Source organism: Mobula hypostoma, chromosome 6 (assembly GCF_963921235.1).
Source record: "Mobula hypostoma chromosome 6, sMobHyp1.1, whole genome shotgun sequence".
Lineage (NCBI taxonomy): Eukaryota > Metazoa > Chordata > Chondrichthyes > Myliobatiformes > Myliobatidae > Mobula > Mobula hypostoma.
Window position 1 is genome coordinate 127,936,840 of NC_086102.1, and position 20,597 is coordinate 127,957,436.

The 20,597-nt window shown below is 40.4% G+C and overlaps 2 protein-coding genes across 6 annotated transcripts in view; both read right to left on the reverse strand.

Annotated features, from left to right (window-relative positions):
- The window catches only part of LOC134348384 (craniofacial development protein 2-like), a 58,283-nt gene extending 53,306 nt beyond the window's left edge, over window positions 1–4,977 (reverse strand). For 2 of the 3 annotated variants that reach the window (XR_010018413.1, XR_010018412.1), the window contains exons 1-2: window positions 4,511–4,977; window positions 3,742–4,306 (exon numbers count right to left, since the gene is read on the reverse strand). Coding sequence is in view for 1 of the 3 variants with exons in the window: in XM_063051662.1 (XP_062907732.1) it covers window positions 1,893–2,823; window positions 3,742–3,776 (966 nt within the window). In the remaining 2 variants the exon portion in view is untranslated. Of the gene's footprint in view, window positions 1–1,506; window positions 2,824–3,741; window positions 4,307–4,510 lie in introns of those variants that run through there. The other variant, XM_063051662.1, reaches the window with a different exon arrangement.
- Window positions 4,978–9,477: 4,500 nt separating this feature from the next.
- The window catches only part of nbeal1 (neurobeachin-like 1), a 283,397-nt gene continuing 272,277 nt past the window's right edge, over window positions 9,478–20,597 (reverse strand). For all 3 annotated transcript variants that reach the window (XM_063051669.1, XM_063051668.1, XM_063051667.1), the window contains 3 exons: window positions 17,234–17,382; window positions 13,948–14,083; window positions 9,478–12,940 (listed from right to left, as the gene is read on the reverse strand). In XM_063051669.1, coding sequence (XP_062907739.1) covers window positions 12,836–12,940; window positions 13,948–14,083; window positions 17,234–17,382 — 390 coding nt within the window. In that variant the 3' untranslated portion in view covers window positions 9,478–12,835. The remainder of the gene's footprint in view (window positions 12,941–13,947; window positions 14,084–17,233; window positions 17,383–20,597) is intronic.

Sequence of the window (20,597 nt, forward strand, 5' to 3'; positions counted from 1 at the left end):
ACCAAGGTATCCTTTAGAGAGTTAAATTTCATTTCTACATCAAAGTTGCTGGTGAACGCAGCAGGCCAGGCAGCATCTGTAGGAAGAGGTGCAGTTGACATTTCAGGCCGAGACCCTTCGTCAGGACTAACTGAAGGAAGAGTGAGTAAGGGATTTGAAAGTTGGAGGGGGAGGGGGAGGGGGAGATCCAAAATGATAGGAGAAGACAGGAGGGGGAGGGATAGAGCCAAGAGCTGGACAGGTGATAGGCAAAAGGGGATACGAGAGGATCATGGGACAGGAGGTCCGGGAAGAAAGACAAGGTGGGGGGGGGAGCCCAGAGGATGGGCAAGAGGTATATTCAGAGGGACAGAGGGAGAAAAAGGAGAGTGAGAGAAAGAATGTGTGCATAAAAATAAGTAACAGATGGGGTACGACGGGGAGGTGGGGCCTTAGCGGAAGTTAGAGAAGTCGATGTTCATGCCATCAGGTTGGAGGCTACCCAGACGGAATATAAGGTGTTGTTCCTCCAACCTGAGTGTGGCTTCATCTTTACAGTAGAGGAGGCCGTGGATAGACATGCCAGAATGGGAATGGGATGTGGAATTAAAAAGTGTGGCCACTGGGAGATCCTGCTTTCTCTGGCGGACAGAGCGTAGATGTTCAGCAAAGCGGTCTCCCAGTCTGCGTCGGGTCTCGCCAATATATAAAAGGCCACATCGGGAGCACTGGACGCAGTATATCACCCCAGTCGACTCACAGGTGAAGTGTTTTATATATTGGCGAGACTCGACGCAGACTGGGAGACCGTTTTGCACCACCTGTGAGTCGATTGCGGTGATATACTGCGTCCGGTGCTCCCGATGTGGCCTTTTATATATTGGCGAGACCTGACGCAGACTGGGAGACCGCTTTGCTGAACATCTACGCTCTGTCCGCCAGAGAAAGCAGGCTCTCCCAGTGGCCACACTTTTTAATTCCACATCCCATTCCCATTCTGACATGTCCATTCACGGCCTCCTCTACTGTAAAGATGAAGCCACACTCAGGTTGGAGGAACAACACCTTATATTCCGTCTGGGTAGCCTCCAACCTGATGGCATGAACATCGACTTCTCTAACTTCCGCTAAGGCCCCACCTCCCCGTCGTACCCCATCTGTTACTTATTTTTATGCACACATTCTTTCTCTCACTCTCCTTTTTCTCCCTCTGTCCCTCTGAATATACCTCTCGCCCATCCTCTGGGTCACCCCCCTTGTCTTTCTTCCCGGACCTCCTGTCCCATAATCCTCTCGTATCCCCTTTTGCCCATCACCTGTCCAGCTCTTGGCTCTATCCCTCCCCCTCCTGTCTTCTCCTATCATTTTGGATCTCCCCCTCCCCCTCCAACTTTCAAATCCCTTACTCACTCTTCCTTCAGTTAGTCCTGACGAAGGGTCTTGGCCTGAAACGTCGACTGCACCTCTTCCTACAGATGCTGCCTGGCCTGCTGCGTTCACCAGCAACTTTGATGTGTGTTGCTTGAATTTCCAGCATCTGCAGAATTCCTGTTGTTTTCATTTCTACATGATTGCTATCATCTTCAACAGATTCTATTTCTAGACTTTAAAATCTATTCCTTATTTCAATTGTAAATTTTTATCTTAAGTTTTCTTCTTTAAGTAATTGCAAGTAGTCAAGGGATTGTTCAGATTTTTGCTTCTTTTTTTTTAAGTTTTACTTTTACATATACTGGGTTATGGTCTGCATCAGGATATGGTTTGCATTGAGTCACCGAGTTTCTAAACCTTTGGTTTATAGTAATAAAGTCAATTTGATTTCTAGTATTATCACCTGGACTTTTCCAGATCCACAAGCATCTTGGATGGTTTTTAAAGTAGGTATTCATAATGATCTGATTATTCATCTTGAATCATTCTACCCATTTCTCACTTCTTTCCCCTAGTCCAAATTTTCCTATGGTATTTCCATCAGCACCTTGTCCTACTTTAGCATTTAGATCTCCCATGACAATAACAATATCTTGAGATTTGCATCTATTCTTTGCTTGTTCAAGCTCTTCATAGAATTTCTCTATATCCTCATTTGTTCCATCTGTTGTTGGTGCATATACCTGTATAATTGCTAAATCAAATGGTTGTCCTCTGAATCTAACAAGGAGCACTCTTTCTGATACTGCCCATTGTCCTAAAACACTCTTTGCCATGTTTTCATCCATAAGAATTCCTACTCCATTAGTATGGGATGTTCCACAAGAATAAATTAGTGTTTTATTTATATTCTGACATGTTCCAGCACCTATCCAAGGAACTTCGCTAATTCCCATGATGTTAGTCTTTAGTTTTTTCATTTCATATATTACATTGTCCAACCTTCCTGCTTGATATGGGGTTCTTACATTCCAAGTGGCAATAATTTTCTTCTGTGTTACTTGAATTTTATGAGCAGTAGCTTGATGATGGTTGGGAATCCCCTGCTGACCAGAATCAACCTTACCGAGTGAAGCACCTTTAGAATTGTCTTGAAGATTCTCTTGACGCTGTTGTTGTGTGATACATTTTGAGAGTTTAGACCATGGTTTTCTTAGCAAATAGATTCTAGGAAACCTAGTATCTAGCAACAGTGGTTTGCTATTGCCTGCCAATGGGCGAACTAAAGAAATTGCCATTTCTCTTCCCAAATGTTCATCCGCTTGTACTATAGCCGTTGACATTTGAGGTCCTAGCTCATCCACCTTCTCCGTCATAAGTTCAGTTACTGAATCTGCCAGATCTGCCGTTGGCCTTCGCTCGTATCCTGAGCAGGAACCCTTGCAGATGCTACCGTTCTGGGTCAGAGCGGCCCTAGGAGCAATGAATGGCTAATGAATAATCACTCAACTCTTGAATGACTACTCCACTTTCCCCAAAGCTCTGAAAGTCCCCAATCAGAGCCTCATCACCTGTTGCAGTTTAGAGTCATACCCAGAACAACAGTTCTCCATACTAACCCAAAATAGCTGGAATGTGCAACAGAAATTTCACTTCCCCATTTTTACCAGCACTGAAATGAATTTGGTCTTGATGCGAATTGCTTTATGTGGAGAATGAGAGTTGTTGTACCATCCAAACTGAGAACTAAAGTGTTGGAGGAGCTACATGCCAGTCATCTAGGCATGGTCAAAATGAAAGCATCAGCATGAAGCTTTATCTGGTGGCCTGGGATAGGTCAGCAGATCGAGCAACTTGCCATGCAATACAGGATGCAAACACATCCAGAAGATGCCAAGAGCAACGTCTCTCCATCCTTGGGAATGACCTGTATGGCCCTGGCAGAGGACTCATTTTGATTTTGCTTGGCCATTCCTTTTTATTAAGTGCAATTGTGAACAATAGCCAGATCAGAAATGCTGATCAAGTCAACTAGTTCCCAAAGAGAACTCTGATAGGCCAGTCAGATGGTTCACTGCTGCTCAGCAACAGAACACAAAAAAAATCATATGTACAATTAAGAAACATTTAAAAAATAGTAGAAATACTGGAGTAATGATGATCATGATGAAATCTGCTGGAGAGAGACATTTATACACATGCTGTCCTCCATAGTTCAAAGAGATTGAAGGATAAGGTTGCAGGGTGACAAAATGCAGCAGGAGAACTTGGAACTAAAAACTAATGCATACCAGGAGAAAACAGCACCTGTTCTCCAGCAGTTTAAGGGCTAAGTCCAGCCAGAACATAACTCACAAGTACTCCTGAAAGTCAGGTATTAACCCTACCTACCAACAACCAAGCATTGCCATCCTGGTCCCCTTCATGATAGTTTATGAAGAAGCATGTGACTTCCCTCCCAGAGATGATAGGTGTTTGTGCACTCGGCTGTTGAAGACCTGGACCCCATTGTCGCAGATGTTTCCAACCACAGCATCTGGAAGGCTGTTCCAAATTCTGATAGCACAGTGAAGGAAGCTTCTATCCAGCGTGGAGGTTCTCGCATCAGGCATAGAAACAGCATGAGCAGGTATAGATAAACTTGATCGTGTGGTGTGCCATCTCTCATAAGATGAAGGCAGCATGGCGCGAAGGTCTGCAGGGCTGTGGCTGGTGTGCATTTTGTAGAGCACAGTAGCTGCAGCAACCTGTCATCTACTGTAAGCTACAGATGGGCACAAATCTCTTGGTAAAACTGGATGCAGCTACAAAGTGTCCAGAAGTATTCCAGATAACCTTTACTACAGCCTCGCACACTGTTGACATGTTCAGAAGCCTCTTCCCAAGGACTGGTGTTCCAGAACACTTACTCAGTGACAATGGACCACAGTTTGTTGTGGAACAGTTTCAGTCATTCCTGAAAATGAATGAAATAAGACAAATTATATCTGCATTGTACTACCCAACTACAAATGACTTGGTAGAAGGGTTTCTCCAGAGAGTCTAAATAATGTACCTTGAGCAACGTCAGCAGAACACACTGCATTAACACTGAATCAGAAGCTCAACAATTTCCTCGTTGCATATTGCAAAGCAGCACACTCCACAAGCAACAACTTACCAGTTATGCTGTTCCTGGGTCATTCCTTGCGCTCACGCTTGGATCCCTCAAACCCAATCTCAGAAGGAGTACACAGGACAAACAGCTAAGACAACTTGAGGCCTCTTCAAACAAGAGGGGTTGATGTTTCACTCCTGGACAAGCAATCCTGGTGAGGGACTCCATGGGTGTTCAAAAATGGGTACTTGGAAAGATTAAGGACAGAACTGGTCCACTCTCCTACACAGTGGACTGTGTTTGATATCATCAGTTGAGAGCAGAGTCAATTGTTTGAGAAGAAAGGTGTCCAGAGCTATCAGAAGCATTTCCTGCAGTCCCAGAGTCAACTCCTACAAGCACCACAGAGGAGACCCCAGAACAAGTCACAAGTTTCTCTGGCCAAGCAGACTGACCCCCACCTTGTCAGGAAAGACATTAATCCACAGGAGTAAGAAATCCTCCATGGCAATTTAAGTAGTTGAGATGCATTCTATATTGAGTTGGGAGTTTATAGCTAAGCAGGGAGGAGTGTTGTGTATTTAATATTGCAAGTTTCAAATTCCAAAGTTTCAAAGTACATTTATTATCAATGCATGTATACATTATACAACCTTGAGATTCGTCTCCTAACAGGCAGTGACTAAACAAAGAAACATAAATGAACCCATATAAAAAAACACCGAAAAAAACATTATGCCCATAAAAAAGAACCCATATTTTAAAAAAAGACCATCAAACACTCAACTTACAGAGAAAAAACCCCACAAGCAAATAGCGTTTTGAACTGAAGATCTGCAAGAGAGTTTGATAGTTCAGCATAGTTCAGCACAGAGCCGCATAAACCTCATGGAGCAGCGATCTGAACTGGTCTGTGCATCGCCTTGGGGCCCAACACCGACCTTTTCAATCTGGCTCACCGCCTAAATCAACGTTCAAAACACTGGGTTCAATCACTTCAATACACATTGGGGCCTGGACACCAACACTTCTGATTTGACACGGTGGTTAAGTATTCGTACAAACATCGAGTTCAGTCAAGTCTTTATGCTCTGGTGCCTGGACCCCACTGCCTTGATTCGGCCTTTACTGACCTTTCAGATTTGGTATGGTCAAGTCTCCATCCAAACATTGAGTTCAGTTGCATTAGTATGCCCTGCCCAAACCTCAAGAGAGTGATTTTGTTAAATGGCTTTTTAGAGCAGATTATCGTTGAGCCTACTGGGGGATCAGCTATACTAGATTGGGTGTTATGTAAAGAACTGGAGGTGATTAGAGAGCTTAAGGTAAAAGAACCCTTAGGAGGCAGTGATCACAATATGATTAAGTTCAACTTGAAATTTGATAGGGAGAAAGCAAAGTCTGACATAGCATTATTTTAGTGGAGTAAAGGAAATTACAGTGGTATGAGAGTGTAATCGGCCAAAGTAAATTAGAAGAAGCTACTGGCAGGGACGACAGTAGAGCAGAGGGCAGGAAAACAAGGTTGGGAAGTTTTTAAAACCCTATAGAGAACAACTAAAAGAATCATTATGAGGGAAAAGATGAAATATGAAAGCAAGCTAGCAAACAATATCATAGTGGATTGTAAAAGTTTTTTCCAAGTATGTAAAAAATAAAAGAGTGATGAGAGTGGATATAGGACCGCTAGAAAATGAGGCTGGAGAAATAATAACGGGGGGCAAGGAGATGGCAGATGAACTAAATGAGTATTTTGCATTAGTCTTCACTGTGGAAGACACTAGCAATGTACCAGATGTTGAATGGTGTGAAGGAAGAGAAGAGAGTGCCATTACTATTACAAGGGAGAAGGTGGTCAAAAAGTTGAAAGACCCACAGGTACACAAGTCACCTGAACAAGATGAACTGCACCCCAGGGTTCTGAATAAAGTAGCGGTAGAGATTGTGGCGGCATTAATGATCTTCCAAAAATCATTGGACTCTGGCATGGTGCCAGCAGACTGGAAAATTGCAATTGTAATCCCCTTTAAGAAAGGGGAAAGGCAGCAGAAAGGAGATTATAGACCAGTTAGCCTAACCTCAGTGGTTGGGAAGATTAAGTTAGAGTCAATTGTTAAGGATGAGGTTATGGAGTACCTGGAGTCACAGGACAAGATAGAACAGTGTCTGCACAGTTTCCTTAAGGGAAAATCCTGCCTGGCGAATCTGTTGGAATTCTTTGAGGAGATTACACGTAGAATAGATAAAGGGGAGGCAGTGGATGTTGTATATTTAGACTTCCAGAAGGCCTTTGACAAGGTGCCATACATGAGGCTGCTTACCAAGTTAAGAGACCATGGTATCACAGGAGAGTTAGTGGCATGGTTAGAGCTTTGGCTGATTGGGAGGAGGCAGCAAGTGGGAATAAAAGGATCCTTTTCTGGTTGGCTGCCAGTGACTAGTGGTGTTCCACAGGGGTCGCTGTGGGACTGCTTTTTTTCTTAAATGCTGTATATCAATGATTTAGATGATGGAATAGGTGGCTTTGTTGCCAAGTTTGCAGATGATATGAAGACTGGTGGAGTGGCAGGTAGTGTTGAGGAGACAGCTAGGTTGCAGAAGGACTTAGCCAGATTTGGAGAATGGGCAAGAGAATGGCAAATGAAATACAATGTTGGAAAATGCGTGCTCGTGCACTTTGCTGTAGAAATAAATTGCAGACTACTTTCTAAACAGGGAGAAATCCAAATATCTGAGATGCAAAAGGACTTGGGAGTCCTTGTGGAGAACCCCCTAAAGGTTAACTTGCAGGTAGAGTCAGTGATAAGGAAGGCAAATGCCATGTTAGCATTCATTTCAAGAGATCTAGAATACAAGAACAGGGATGTGATGGTGAGGCTTTATAAAGGCGCTGGTGAGGTCTCACCTTGAGTACTGTGAACAGTATGACTCCTCATCTAAGAAAAGATGTGCTGGCATTGGAGAGGGTTCAGAGGAGGTTCATAAGGATGATTCCAGGAATGAAAAAGTTGTTATATAAGGAACGTTTGATAGCTCGGGGTCTGTACTCGCTGGAATTTAGAAGAATGAGGGGGAATCTCATTGACACCTTTCGAATTTTCAAAGGCCTAGACAGGGTAGAAGTGGAAAGGATGTTTCCCATATTAGGAGAGTCTAGGACAAGAGGGCACAGCCTCAGGATAGAGATGCGTCCATTTAAAACAGATGCAGAGAAATTTCTTTAGCCAGAGGGTGGTGAATTTGTGGAATTTATTACCACAGGCGGCTGTGGAGGCCAGGTCATTGGGTGTATTTAAGGTAGAGCTTGATCGTTTCTTGATTGGACACGGTATCAAAGGTTACAGGGAGAAGGGTCAGAGAGTGGGTCTGAGGAGGGGAAAAAGCATCAGCCATGACTGAACAGCAGAGCAGACTTGATGGTTCATATGGCCTAATTCCGCTCCTATGTCTTATATTGAAGTCCGTAAAACCTCAACATTCTCATATTGACAGTCACATTTCTTTAATGGTAATGATCACCCTCCTAGGTAATATATCAAATGATTTTGGAACAGCCTGTTATTTATGCTGGATTAGTCTGTAATATCCTGGTTCACATCTTTGCTGTTGTGCTGTAGTATTTCATTTAGCAGTTCAGTAAGAGCAGTCTATTCTGCCTTCAGCCTGTTTGGGTTATTGTTGAAGATAAGGAATGATGAGGAATGTGTGCCACCCAATTAGGATGATGCAACTGGGGGGAGGTTTCTTTGGTGAGGGACACCAAGGTTGGTCTTGGGGCTTTTGTTTGGCGGGAGATGAAGAGAGAAGATGCAGGGGAGAAATGCTCATAGAATACGACCCGGTGGGAGAACTGTTTGTTCGAGCTGGATTGTGAGCAACGTTCAGAAGGTGGTGTGTGCTTTCACGCACACCAAGGGCCCATCATGAGTGACTAAGAAGTTCAAGATGAGCTCCAACTTGTGCACATTTGACTATTTAATTGTAATGGGTCCTTTTTGTTTTTTCTTTCTTTTCTTCATTAACCCTTTAGTTAAGTAAGCTTCATAAGTATAACTCCTTTAGTCGTATGCAGTGTGCTCTGTTATTTCTTGGCACTGACTTGTGACAGGGTAGAAAATTACACAGCATCCACACAAACCGAGGTTTGGAGTGGGAGAGCCATCTCAATCTCACGGGTTTGGCGGGACCAGAGTGTGTCTTCCCTAGACTTACACAGCCAAACAAACCAGCAGGGTTTCATGTGTAAATGCAGGTCTTTCTCAAATTAAAAATTAATTTTCATAAGTTGGTGGAATTAGAGGAAAGGTTCTGTTTAGGAGGCAGTCCTATATTCTAGGAGAACATCATCTTTTTACGTCAAGTTTACAATCAAAATAGTGGTCAACTTTAGAGAATTGCAAATCATGAATCTTACCTCCTTGATCCGCTAGATCCCACTTTATGATGAACCATTTGACAGAATCATATTGTCTCAGCATTTATCCACTGAAGAAAATGTACACAGCAATCACAAGCATTGGAGTGGTATAGCAGAGAGGGAAAATGAGAGGAACAAACTGAGCTCTGGCCAAGAACACAGCTATCCTAGATTACAGGAAAAGTTGCCGGTGAAGTGGTACGATAACATAAAAACACTTACAACTGCATTTAAATCTCAGATTTTTAAAAAATTTGTAACTTAAGCTGGACTTGAACCATTCATATTAAAACATTAAGTATGAGTAGTTTACCATCTCGTTTTACGGCTCCACGTTCAGGAATAGCAATTGGCCAAGATATTAGATTCAGCACAATGTGGAGAAAGACAGATTTAGAATCTGGTCAGCACAATAGTTCAAGAAGGCTTTCAGTTATGAAGGTACCTCAACTTTAACAGTACATTTCTACATCAAAGCATTTTTCCAACGTTCCAGCTGTAGACCATTTCACCGGGTTCAGGGCTCAATCATGTCCCTTATCTTACATCACTGGTGAAGCAAAGGAAAATACTCTTTTCAATAAGACACTTCATTTATTTTTAAAGACTTTATTATTCTGGTGCAAAAATGCTGCTACAATCCTTGGTATTAATATTTACACAAAACACAAACACCACACCCAGTTATCCCATCTTTATTGCCTATTGGCTCTGTATACAAAGGTAATGATAAATCTGTTATGTACAGGTAATGTGTACATCAGAGCATCAAATTTTACAATCTGCACTACCTTAAAAGTGCAAATGGAAACTTTTCAACAACCACACTATAAACAAATCAACAAATATACAATCACTTAAGTGTTGTTAAATTACAAAACAATCTAAAATAAAAGTTAGAATTTGTCACTCCTGGGCACTGCACAAAAGGTGGCTAGAAACAAATAACAGATGAAAATTTTCCTTTAAAAAGCATTGAATAATTTCAATATTATACATAGTACACTTACACAGGTCAGATTAAAAATTGACACAATCTTTAAGCACTAAAACACCCCATTTGGCATAAAACATTCCCCAAAATGAATGGGCATGAAAAACTAGTATTTCTACAGTAAAATGCCAAAGCAGTTATTGGAAAAATTTATAAAAATCTCAGTCTCTTTCTCATTTATATTACTTTCAATAGCTCCTTAAAATACAATTAGATGCTTACATCAATCAATTATACTTGAACATTATAATGATAGGGAATCCTAAACTGGATGCTTATTCTGGCACTGATTTAATCTTTGTACTTTCTAGTAGAAAACCTCAGAATCACATGAAACTTCGGGTTAGGGTTTTTTTTTACAAGCTAGGCACAAACATGGCTTAATGCTGCAATAGACCATCAGCAGATCTATTCAGTCTGCACTAGCTAGTATGGTACAGTGAATCAGGTCAACAGCTAGATGTGTGAGCCTTTATAACCCTGTGTTATTGCCATGAAACAAATTAATTCTCAAAAGAAAACTAATGGGACAGTTTTTGATCCCAACAGTTGCATAGACGAAAATGCTGCATTTGCAAACCAACACACCCTTCCCCAGGTTTCTTAGCAAGTACTGTACATGAAACTTCAACTCACTGACAGCCAAATATTTCAAAACTTTGTTAATTTCACACCACACACACGTATGAATGATGAAAATAACCAATTTGCAACTCCCTTCAAACTATTTTAGCATACGCGAAGTAGGGGTCAAGTCTAGATTCTCACTGCAAACTTGGGGGAAAAATGTCACTGGTCATACAAAAGGAAACATACAATTGTACTTCATCATAATCATATATTTTAATGCTGCAATCTCATAACTCAAAGAATGGAGCTGGCCCCTGAGTCAATTGGAAACAAGTGTTTTGGCATGCTTGCTGTTATAATGGTGCTATGTAAATGTAACTTATTGTTTTTAAAGGAAATGATTTGCTGTAGACAATAGCAAATGCCAGCAGGGATTGGTCACACAAACTACTTTGTTATTTAAATTAAATCCAAATTATGACGTGTATATCTTATCCAATATAGTTATATGTTACTAGTATCAGTAATAACTGGATTAGTAATAAGTGGAATATTTATTGAATTAGTTCATCAGTCTCTTCAATTCAAGGTAGTGACCAACTTTTGAAGATGAATTTAGCTACTAGTATCAGTGCTCTGCTAAGTACATGATTTTGAACAGATATAACTTGATAAGTCAGTTATAAAACTTAATCCTCTGTAAACTGCTATTTTTAAAAAAAATGATTATAACGCCATAAATATATACCAGATTCCTACCTTCTCCTCAGAATTCCCATGATATTATTTTCATTGAAACTGTTCCCGCGGCTGCTGTCCAAATTAGAAACCTTCATGCCTACCTTACTTTGCATTTGTCAGGTAAGTGGCATTATTTGCTCCCATTGTCACAGAAAATTCTCTACAATTCACATTGTTAAATTGTACCTCTGGTATGTTTTGATTTGGTGCAAATGACTTCTTTCTACAACCCATTCTTGCTTTCCCTTCATTTTATTATTTCCTTCATACAGCCGTTCTCTGGTTAAAATGCTATGGGAACCCCAACTAAATGCACTTTCCTCAATACCTATTACATACACTCAATACTGTCCAGCAGAAGACATCTTTCGACTTCTTTCAATGACAAAAACATAACCCTTGCCATCAAAACAGTTTACAAATCCGCTTGTAAAACTTAGTCTGCTGGAGGGAAGAGTACCATCTTCTAGTTAACCGGAGCCTTAATATTTAGGTAGTACTGAGGTACCTACTCAAGAAGGATGTCAGCAGAATGCACTTCCAATGCATCATTTCCCATTTATGTCCTCCTTCTCCCCACATTTATCACTCCTGCATATTATCATCCTCTTGATCTATTACAGGAAGTAGAACTGGTGGTGGCTGTGACTGGAGAGGAAAGGGAAAAGATTAGCAGATTTAAACAGCATTTAAATCCTGCACTGGTCCCCTTCTGCAAGCAGCTACAAATTTGGTTTGCATTTTAAAAGAAATAGTAATTTGAAAAAAAAACGATTCCATAAATTATGTTTACACTATAAAGTGCACAAAGAATACAGTACGCAAGGAAATAGAGGCAAATGCATTTAGATTTGTCCAGTATTACTGACCATTACAATTGGAAGTTAGCCTCTCAAATATGAAGATACAACAGCAGGAAATTTTGTGCTTAATTAACATGACACATCCAATGATTTTAAAAAAAGTTTCTGTACATCAAAAAGGTAGGGCAGATGTGGCTAAGAAAGAGCAAGTCAATCTAATCATGATAGGTTATCTGCCACACCTCAGAAGGGTACAGACAGGGCTAGTATCTCCACAATCATGAGTTAAAAACCACTGCACTGAGCGAAAAGTGAAACATTTATCTCACCAGCATTTCAAACTGGCACCAGGCAGTTGCAACAGCAGACTGTCTCTGGGTTATAATTACATTCTTCAAAAGGTACAATGATAACTGCGTCATTACATCTCCTCTTCTGGAGGCCAACACCAACAAAATAAGTTTTCTGTGTAGTGCTGTTTAACCAAGCAACCAAACAACCACTTTCCACTGCCCTCAATACTTAAGGTCTGTGTACAGGGTTTTGTCTTCTCAACTGGCCATTAAGGTATTGAATATCTTTTCAAAAAACCTAATGGCATTTTGATCCTTTCAAAATAAAAAGGGTAAAAGCAAGAATAGTCCTCTTTTCACAGAAGTAATGGCAGTCTTTCTAAGTGCAAAGAAATTGCATCTCCGTCTATGATAGGACTCAGAAGAATGCAAATTTTGCTACACAATCGGAGTCGACCAACTTGCTGCATAGTTTCAATAAGGTGAAAATCAGGGCGGAAAGAGAAAACAGGAATGATCAGTAACTGCAAACAGGAAGCCAAGCAATGATTATTTTACTCCTCGGTCCCGTCACTTAAGTTCACTTTGAGGGTTGTACTCTGTTTCTCCAGACGAAACCTGATTCAAACGTTTGCTTGAACCCCAGAATTTTCGGGATATCTGTCCTGATCGCATCTATTCATGAAACAAAAACAAAGAAATAAATCTTTATGGTTAAAAAACTGATTAAATTTGATTTCAGGACAAGATGGAAATGAGTGGCAGACCAGTCTCTTCATCAGTCCTTGTTCAGCCTGCCATGCAGAAGGCAAATGTATAATTTTCTTTAAAAAGTTACCACCATTTGCATCACTGTTCAGTAAGTGATGAAAATGAACAAGTAAAATGCCCGTGCTTGGTAAGATTAGTGGACAAATGCACACCCCAAGGAGAGAGAGAGAGAAATTCTTAAATGTATAAATCTGGAAAGGTATCAATAAGATGAAGCAAATATATTTAACAGCATTTGAGATTCAGAGTAATAGATGTTATAAAAGCAAAACATTTTTAGAATAAAAGGCATTCAGAGAATTTTAAGATATCATGCTGGAGTAATAGACACTTTTAGCTTGAAGGATATGCATCTCCTTAACAGCTCTATGTAAAAAAAAACTTCATGAGGCACCTAACATTAAAGGAATCTATAAACTAAAACAAATTAATTTTTTCCATCATTTCCATGTGTTTAGTTTCTACAACCTTGCTTCACATCTCTAACCATTCAAATATTTCCTTGAAATCTCACTGAGGATTTGTTCTTAATGGATTTTCTAATTTAGATAAACATGTAAGTAGGTTAATTTTTTTTTAGTTATGAAACACCGAATAAGCTGGCTCTTTATAATCATTCAGACTCCCCTTCCCCTTCTCTGCTCATTCCCTCATCTATATCCTCTTGCGCCTTGCTGTAATTCCTTTCTTCCTGAAACAAAGCTTCATTATATGAATGGATATCTCGAAAAAGGAACTCTGCTCTCTAATTGTCCTGTCTACTCTTACTGCTGCAAGCTACTCTAATGATCCCTTGCTTGATATTGGAAATGGAAATAGTTTATACTGCTGCAAGAGATTGAGCTCTGACAGGACAGGCAGATGAGTGCTCTCCACTGCCATATAGATATATTCATGACCATGCTCTTTACCTCTGCTGGCTTGCCTACGCCCACGATGATGAGTTTACCATCCTCCAGTCCCACGAGAATGTGGCTGTTCTCCTTGGTGATGGACACACAATAAATCGGCAGCCTCATTGACAGTGGAGCATTACTGAGCTTCAAGCTAAAATTAAACATAAAATATTTATTTCTCAACAAATTACTACAATTAAAATAGAAATAGGTTTGCATTCATATAGAACATTTCAAGACATTTGTATCTACTAAAGTAAGTTTGCAGATGACACAAAAATTGGTGGTATTGCAGATTCTGAGGAAGGTCAGAGAGCATAAGAGGACACAGAGCAGTTAGAAATTTGGAAAGAGAAATGGCAGTTTAAGTTTAATCCAGACAAGTGTGAGGTGTTGCGTTCAAGGAAGTCAAATGCAAGAGGAAAGTAGAAAGTAAATGGCAGGACCTGAGGAGTAATGATGCACAGATGGATCTTACGTTGCAAGTCCACGATTCTTTGGAAGTGGCACCGGAAGTGCATAGGATGATAAAGAAGGTGCAAGACATACCTGCCTTTATCAATGGGACAGTGATTATAAACGCTGGGAAGGTGCATTGAAGCGATATAAAACAGGTAAAGTCACATTTGGACAATTATGTGCAGTTCTGGTTGCCATACTAAAGGAAGGATCTGGTGGCTTTGGATAGGGTGCAGAAGATTCTCGGCAGAACATTGTCTGGTTTGGAGAATATTAACTGTGAGGAGAGCATGGCCAAACTGGGACTGTTCTCTCTGGTGCGCCAGTGGATATGGGGGAACCTGGTGAAAGTATAAAAAATTACAAGAGGCAAAGAAAGTTGAAAAAGAAGATATAGCCAGTCTTTATCCTAAGGTGAAAAATTCAAATACTAAAGGGCATAGGTTCAAGGTGAGAGAGGGGGAAAGCATAAAAGAATTTGAAAGATAAATGCTCTTTTTACAGAGTGAAATAGGTGCCTAGAATGTACTGCCAGGGGAGGTAGTAGAAGCAAAGGCAGTCACGTGAACAGGCAGGGAACAGAGCAACACAGATCATGTGCAGGCAGATGGGATTTGTAAGAATGGCATTATGTTCAGCACAGGCATGATGGCTGGAGAGTCCATTCCTGTGTTGCACTGCTCAATGTTAAAGTTAAAGACAATTTGGGAAGTAGAGCAGTCAGTGCAGAGAGAGGTGGGTAAGTAAGTACTATAACAAGTAGATGGCCTTTTTAAAAAAATAGGAAGTGATGCTGGTTAAAGGATAATTTTTTGCCTGCAAAGTGGAAAGTAGTATCCTGCTTTTCTTTGAATACTGCTGCAAGAAAAGTGGCATTATTTAGAGAAAAAAATGGTACAGTGACACAGCTATGAAGTTGTCCCCCTGCAGCGCCAGTGAGCAAGGTTCAATTCCGCTCTCAAGTGCTGTATAGGTAATACATCTCGCTGTGACCACGTAGGTTTCTCCCCACATCCTACAAGTATGCAGGCTGGTGGATTAATTGGCTGCTGTAAGTTAAGCCGAGAATGTAGGTGAAATGTAGAATCTAGGGAAGTTTATGAGAACATGTGTTGGATTTGTATAAAAAGAGACACTTAAAAGTCGAATGGACTTGGTAATCTGAAAGGCCTTTTTCCCTGCTGTCTCTCTCCATGACTCTGGAAAATAGAAGCTGGTGTAGAGCACCTTCCCTCTCAATATGATTTTGGTTGATCTACCACAGACCTCAACTGTTCTTCTGTGTCAATTTCCTCTCACCCTCAAATCTGTAATCTTTCTAAAATCTATCCACTTCCTTTTTCATCTAGCTTCCACAATTGCCTGGGGTAGAGAATTCCAGAGATTCACCACCTACCTCATCCGTAATTGAATGCCAAGAGATCTTTTCCACCAGAGCAGTGCAGGCAAACTTGGTACTGGTTGAGTACCCCTTACCCAAACTGCTTGGGGCTGCACATGTTTCAGAGTTTGGAATATATAATGAGATAGTTTGATTTCTGACTGAATTAATGTGCTCCTGGTAAGTAGTCTTTGTCTTACACTTGTTCATCACACATGCACTTAACAATAAAAATTATTACACACCATTAATATAATGAAAATTTAATGTGTGCAGGGTAAACAAATGCAGCACTGCAGCATCAGGAGAAAACCTGAATCAGCTGTTGTACAACAACAAACAATGGCAGGCTCTCAGTCTCCACCATGTTTTGATTAAAAAATTATAGTACACTGTATTTGTATTTTCCTTTTTTTTAGGTTTTATCTAGGGCATAAAACCAATCAGCACTGTAAACTTGATCTGCTGTTAAGATTTTCATCAGTGATGACCTTCACAAACTGCTTTGTGATCAATAGACACTTTATCTTTAAGATGATTAAAATCACAGAACTGCCTGTGGTGCACAGAGACCTGTGCATCACCTGGGAACTTCCTGGTGCCTTGCTGAATTTTCCTTTTGTAACGTCACGTCAGCACTCAAACAATGTTTGGATTTCGGAGGTTTGCGGATTTTGGCATTTCAGATTGCGCTACTCAGTCTGTTCTGTGTTATTTGATACAATCAATTTGATATAAAAAATAGGGTTAAAACTGGAAACAGAGACTGATTTTAAAATATATGACTTGACTTGGTTTCCTCCAGGTGCATCAGTTTCCGCCCACATCCAAAAACATGTGTAGATTGTTAAGCTAATGGGCCTTTCCAAATTGCTCTTGCTATATAGGTGAATGGTAGAACCTGGGGACAATGAAACTGGTTAGAGTAAAAATTAGTGTTTAAAAAAAAAAGAGATGGTTTGATGGCTAGCATGGGCTTAGTGGACTAAAGCACCCAGTTCCATGCTGCATCTTTCCAGGAAACTATTTGTGTAATAAATGTTTCATTCTTTCACAATTATATGAATTGAAAGAAAGTTGAAGGAAATAGCTAATGGGAAAAAGAAACAGAATGGTGCTGGCAAAATTTAAATTGTAAAAGCTAAGCATAGGAAAAGAATTAAAATGTCGAAGGTAAGCAAATCTAGTCATAATCAAAACAATAATTATTACAACTTCTGAACTATACATGAATGAATGCTTCTTTATGGGCTGAATTAAGTTCCAGCCTTCAACAATTCAAACTCAAGCCAATCATTTTCTAATCATCCAAAAGTTTAAGATAGAACAGACTGTTTAGGAATGTTCCAGCATACTGATTAAAGACAAAATTTTGTAATAGCGTTTAGCCATGAAAGTGTCAAATAATGTTTGGCATTGATTTTGTTCCACAATCACAACGTTTACCAGCATCACCCTCACCTGTACAGATCTCTCACACACAGAATACCCTCCACACTGCCCAGCACAATATGTTCTCCACTGACACACATGTCAGATAAATGTTCCATTATGATTTCGCTTGTCAAGTGCTTCCCATTCACAGAGTACAGATGCAGAGCATTCTTGTCCTGCACAAAGGGAGTCAAAAATAGTTATGAGAGAAAGCAAGTCAGCATAAAAGTTAAAACAATGAAACATTTCCACTATATACTGGATTTCAGATTTTGCTACTCTGTTCAGATGTTAGACACAGAAATGTGGAAACAAAAGACAGGGATTGAAACAGGAATATTGATTTAAGTTTGTTTAATGTCATTTCCAGTACTCAAGTGTAAAGGAGAATGAAATAATTGTTACTTTACTCTGGATCTGGCACAGCAAAAAAAAACACAGCAAGATAAATAACATAATAATTTTAAAAAAATACTATAAATACATAGGATACCTTATATACATGGATTGGTTGTACGCATATATAGTGATGCTATGTATAGGAGTGACTGCACATAAGATGACTCGGATAGGAAATCAAAGTTAATGCGTGGAGATGCTGATCAGCTTGGGGAAAGTAACTGTTTTTGAGTGTGGTGCTCCTGCCATGGGATGTGGTAGCCTCCTCCCGATGGGTGTGGGACAAACAGTCCGTGAGGAGGGTGGATGGGATCCTTCATGATATTACTGGCTTTTTACCAGCACTTTTCTGTATATACAGTACCTATAAAAAATATTCACTCATTAGAAGTTTTCATTTTTTATTGTATTACAACATTGAATCAGTGGATTTAATTTGGCTTTTTTAAAACTCTTATCAACAGAAAAGACTCTGTGTCAAAGTGAAAACAAATTTCTACAAATTGGTCTAATTTTATTACAATTATTAAACACAATATAATTGATGGCATAATCGCTCATCCCCTTCATTAGTATTTAGTAGATGCATCTTTGGCAGCAATTACAGCCTTGACGCTGTGTGGATAGGTCTTTATCAGTTTTGCACATCTGGACACTGCAATTTTTCTCATTCTTCTTTACGAAACTGTTCAAGCTCTGTCAGATTGCATGGGGATCACGAGTGAACAGTTTGTTCATGTCCAGCCACAAATTCTCAATTCAATTGAAGTCTGGACTCTGTCTTGGCCACTCCAGGACATTAACTTTGTTCTTTTTAAGCCATTCCTGTTTAGCTTTGGCTTTATGCTTGGGATCATTATCTTGCTGGAAAACAAATCTTCTCCTAAGTCACAGTTCTCTTGTAGATGGCATCAGATTTACCTCCAGGATTTTGCTGCACTCATTTTACCCTCTACCTTCATAAGCCTTCCAGGACTTGCTGCAGTGAAGCATTCCCACAGCATGATGCAGCCACCTCCACGATTCATGGTAGGGATGGTGTGTTTTGGATGATATGTGGTGTTTGGCTTATGTCAAACATAGCGTTTAGTCTGATGGCCAAAAGCTCAAATTTGGTCTCAGCAGATCATAGAACCTTCTTCCAGCTGACTTCAGAGTCTCCCACATGCCTTCTGGCAAACTCTAGCTGAGATTTCACGAGAGTTTTTTTCAACAGTGGCTTTCCTTTCCCACTCTCCTATAAAGCTGCAACTGGTGAAGCACCCGGGCAACAGCTGTTGTATACACAGTCTCTTCCATCTCAGCCACTGAAGCTTGTAACTCCTCCAGAGTTGCCATAGGTCTCTTGTTGGCCTCCCTCACTAGTCCCTTCTTGCACGGTCACTCAGTTTTTGAGGGCGGCCTGCTCTAGGCAGATTTACAGCTGTGCCATATTCTTTCCATTTCTTGATGATTGACTTAACTGTACTCCAAGGAATATTCAGTGACTTGGAAATTTTCTTGTATCCATCTCCTGACTTGTGTTTTTGAATAACTTTTTTCATGGAGTTGCTTGGAGTGTTCTTTTGTCTTCATAGTGTAGTTTCTGCCAAGATATGGACTCACCAGCAGTTGGACCTTCCAGATACAGGTGTATTTTTACTACAATCAATTGAAACACCTTGACTGCACACAGGTGATCTCCATTAAACTAACTATATCACTTCTGAAGCCAAATGGCTGCACCAGTAACGATTTGATGTGTCATATTAAAAGAGGTGAATACTTGTGCAATATATTATTTTGTGTTTTATATTTGTAATTAATTTAGATCACTTTGTAGAGATCTGTTTTCACTTTTACACAAGAGTCTTTTTCTGTTGATGAGTGTCAAAAAAATAAATTAAGTTCACTGTGATTCAATGCTGTAAAAATAAACATGAAAACTTTCAAGGGGTGGGGGGTGGTGAATACTTTATATAGGTACTGTATGTCCTTGGTAGTGGTTAGGCTGGTGCCAATGATGCATCGGGTAGTTTTGACTACCTGTTGGGGAGCCTTCCTGTCTACTGCAGTGCTGTTTCCATACCATGCTGTGATACAAGATGTTAAGATGCTCTCTACTGATCTCTCTAGAAGATCATGAGTATTGATGTGCATAGTCCAGCTCCCTTCAGCCTCCTCAGAAAGTAGAGATGTTGGTGAGCTTTCCTGATGGTGGAGGATGTGTTCTGGAACCATGCATTCACAGGAGTTTAAAACTGCTCACAGTTTCCACTGCTGTGCCTCCGATGTAAAGAGGAGCATGAATGGTTCGAGTTCTCCTGAAGTTGATAACTATCGCCTTGGTCTTGTTGACATTGAGGAAGAGGTTTTTGCTTGACACCAGGTCTCGAGTTCTGTCACTTCTTCTCTGTAAGCCTTCTCATCATTATTGGTGATGAGCTGCACCAATTACTTGCTTCCAGCCTGCACCGCAAATATACCGCATGTTTCTAATTTACGCCATGTTTCTAAACCATCTGGCTGAACAAGCAACAGAAAGTGCCTGGCTTCTACCCCTGCTGAGCCAGTGCAACAAATTAACAGAGCAACAAAGATTCTGCTGGAGGAACTCAGTGGATCGAGCAGGGTCTCAGCCCGAAGCGTCGACTGTAATTCTCCCTATAGATGCTGCCTGGCCTGCTGCGTTCACCAGCACTGTTTGTGTGTGTTGCTTGAATTTCCAGCATCTGCAGATTTCCTCGTGTTTGCGTAAGTTATTTTCTGATGCAAGATCATTAACCTGAAACATCAACTCTATTCCACTCTTCATACAGTCTGTGTAAGCTGTTAAATAGTCCCAGAATTTACTACTTTTACTTCTGATTCCCAGCACTCTCAGTAATTGCTTTGATTTTAAACTTTTTATCTCTTTGCTAGTACTTGGGTATAATACAATGCTAGACTGTGGCCTTTTTTGTGGCTCTTTGGCTATACAGGGAAATAACAGAATTCTTACCCACCTCAGCAA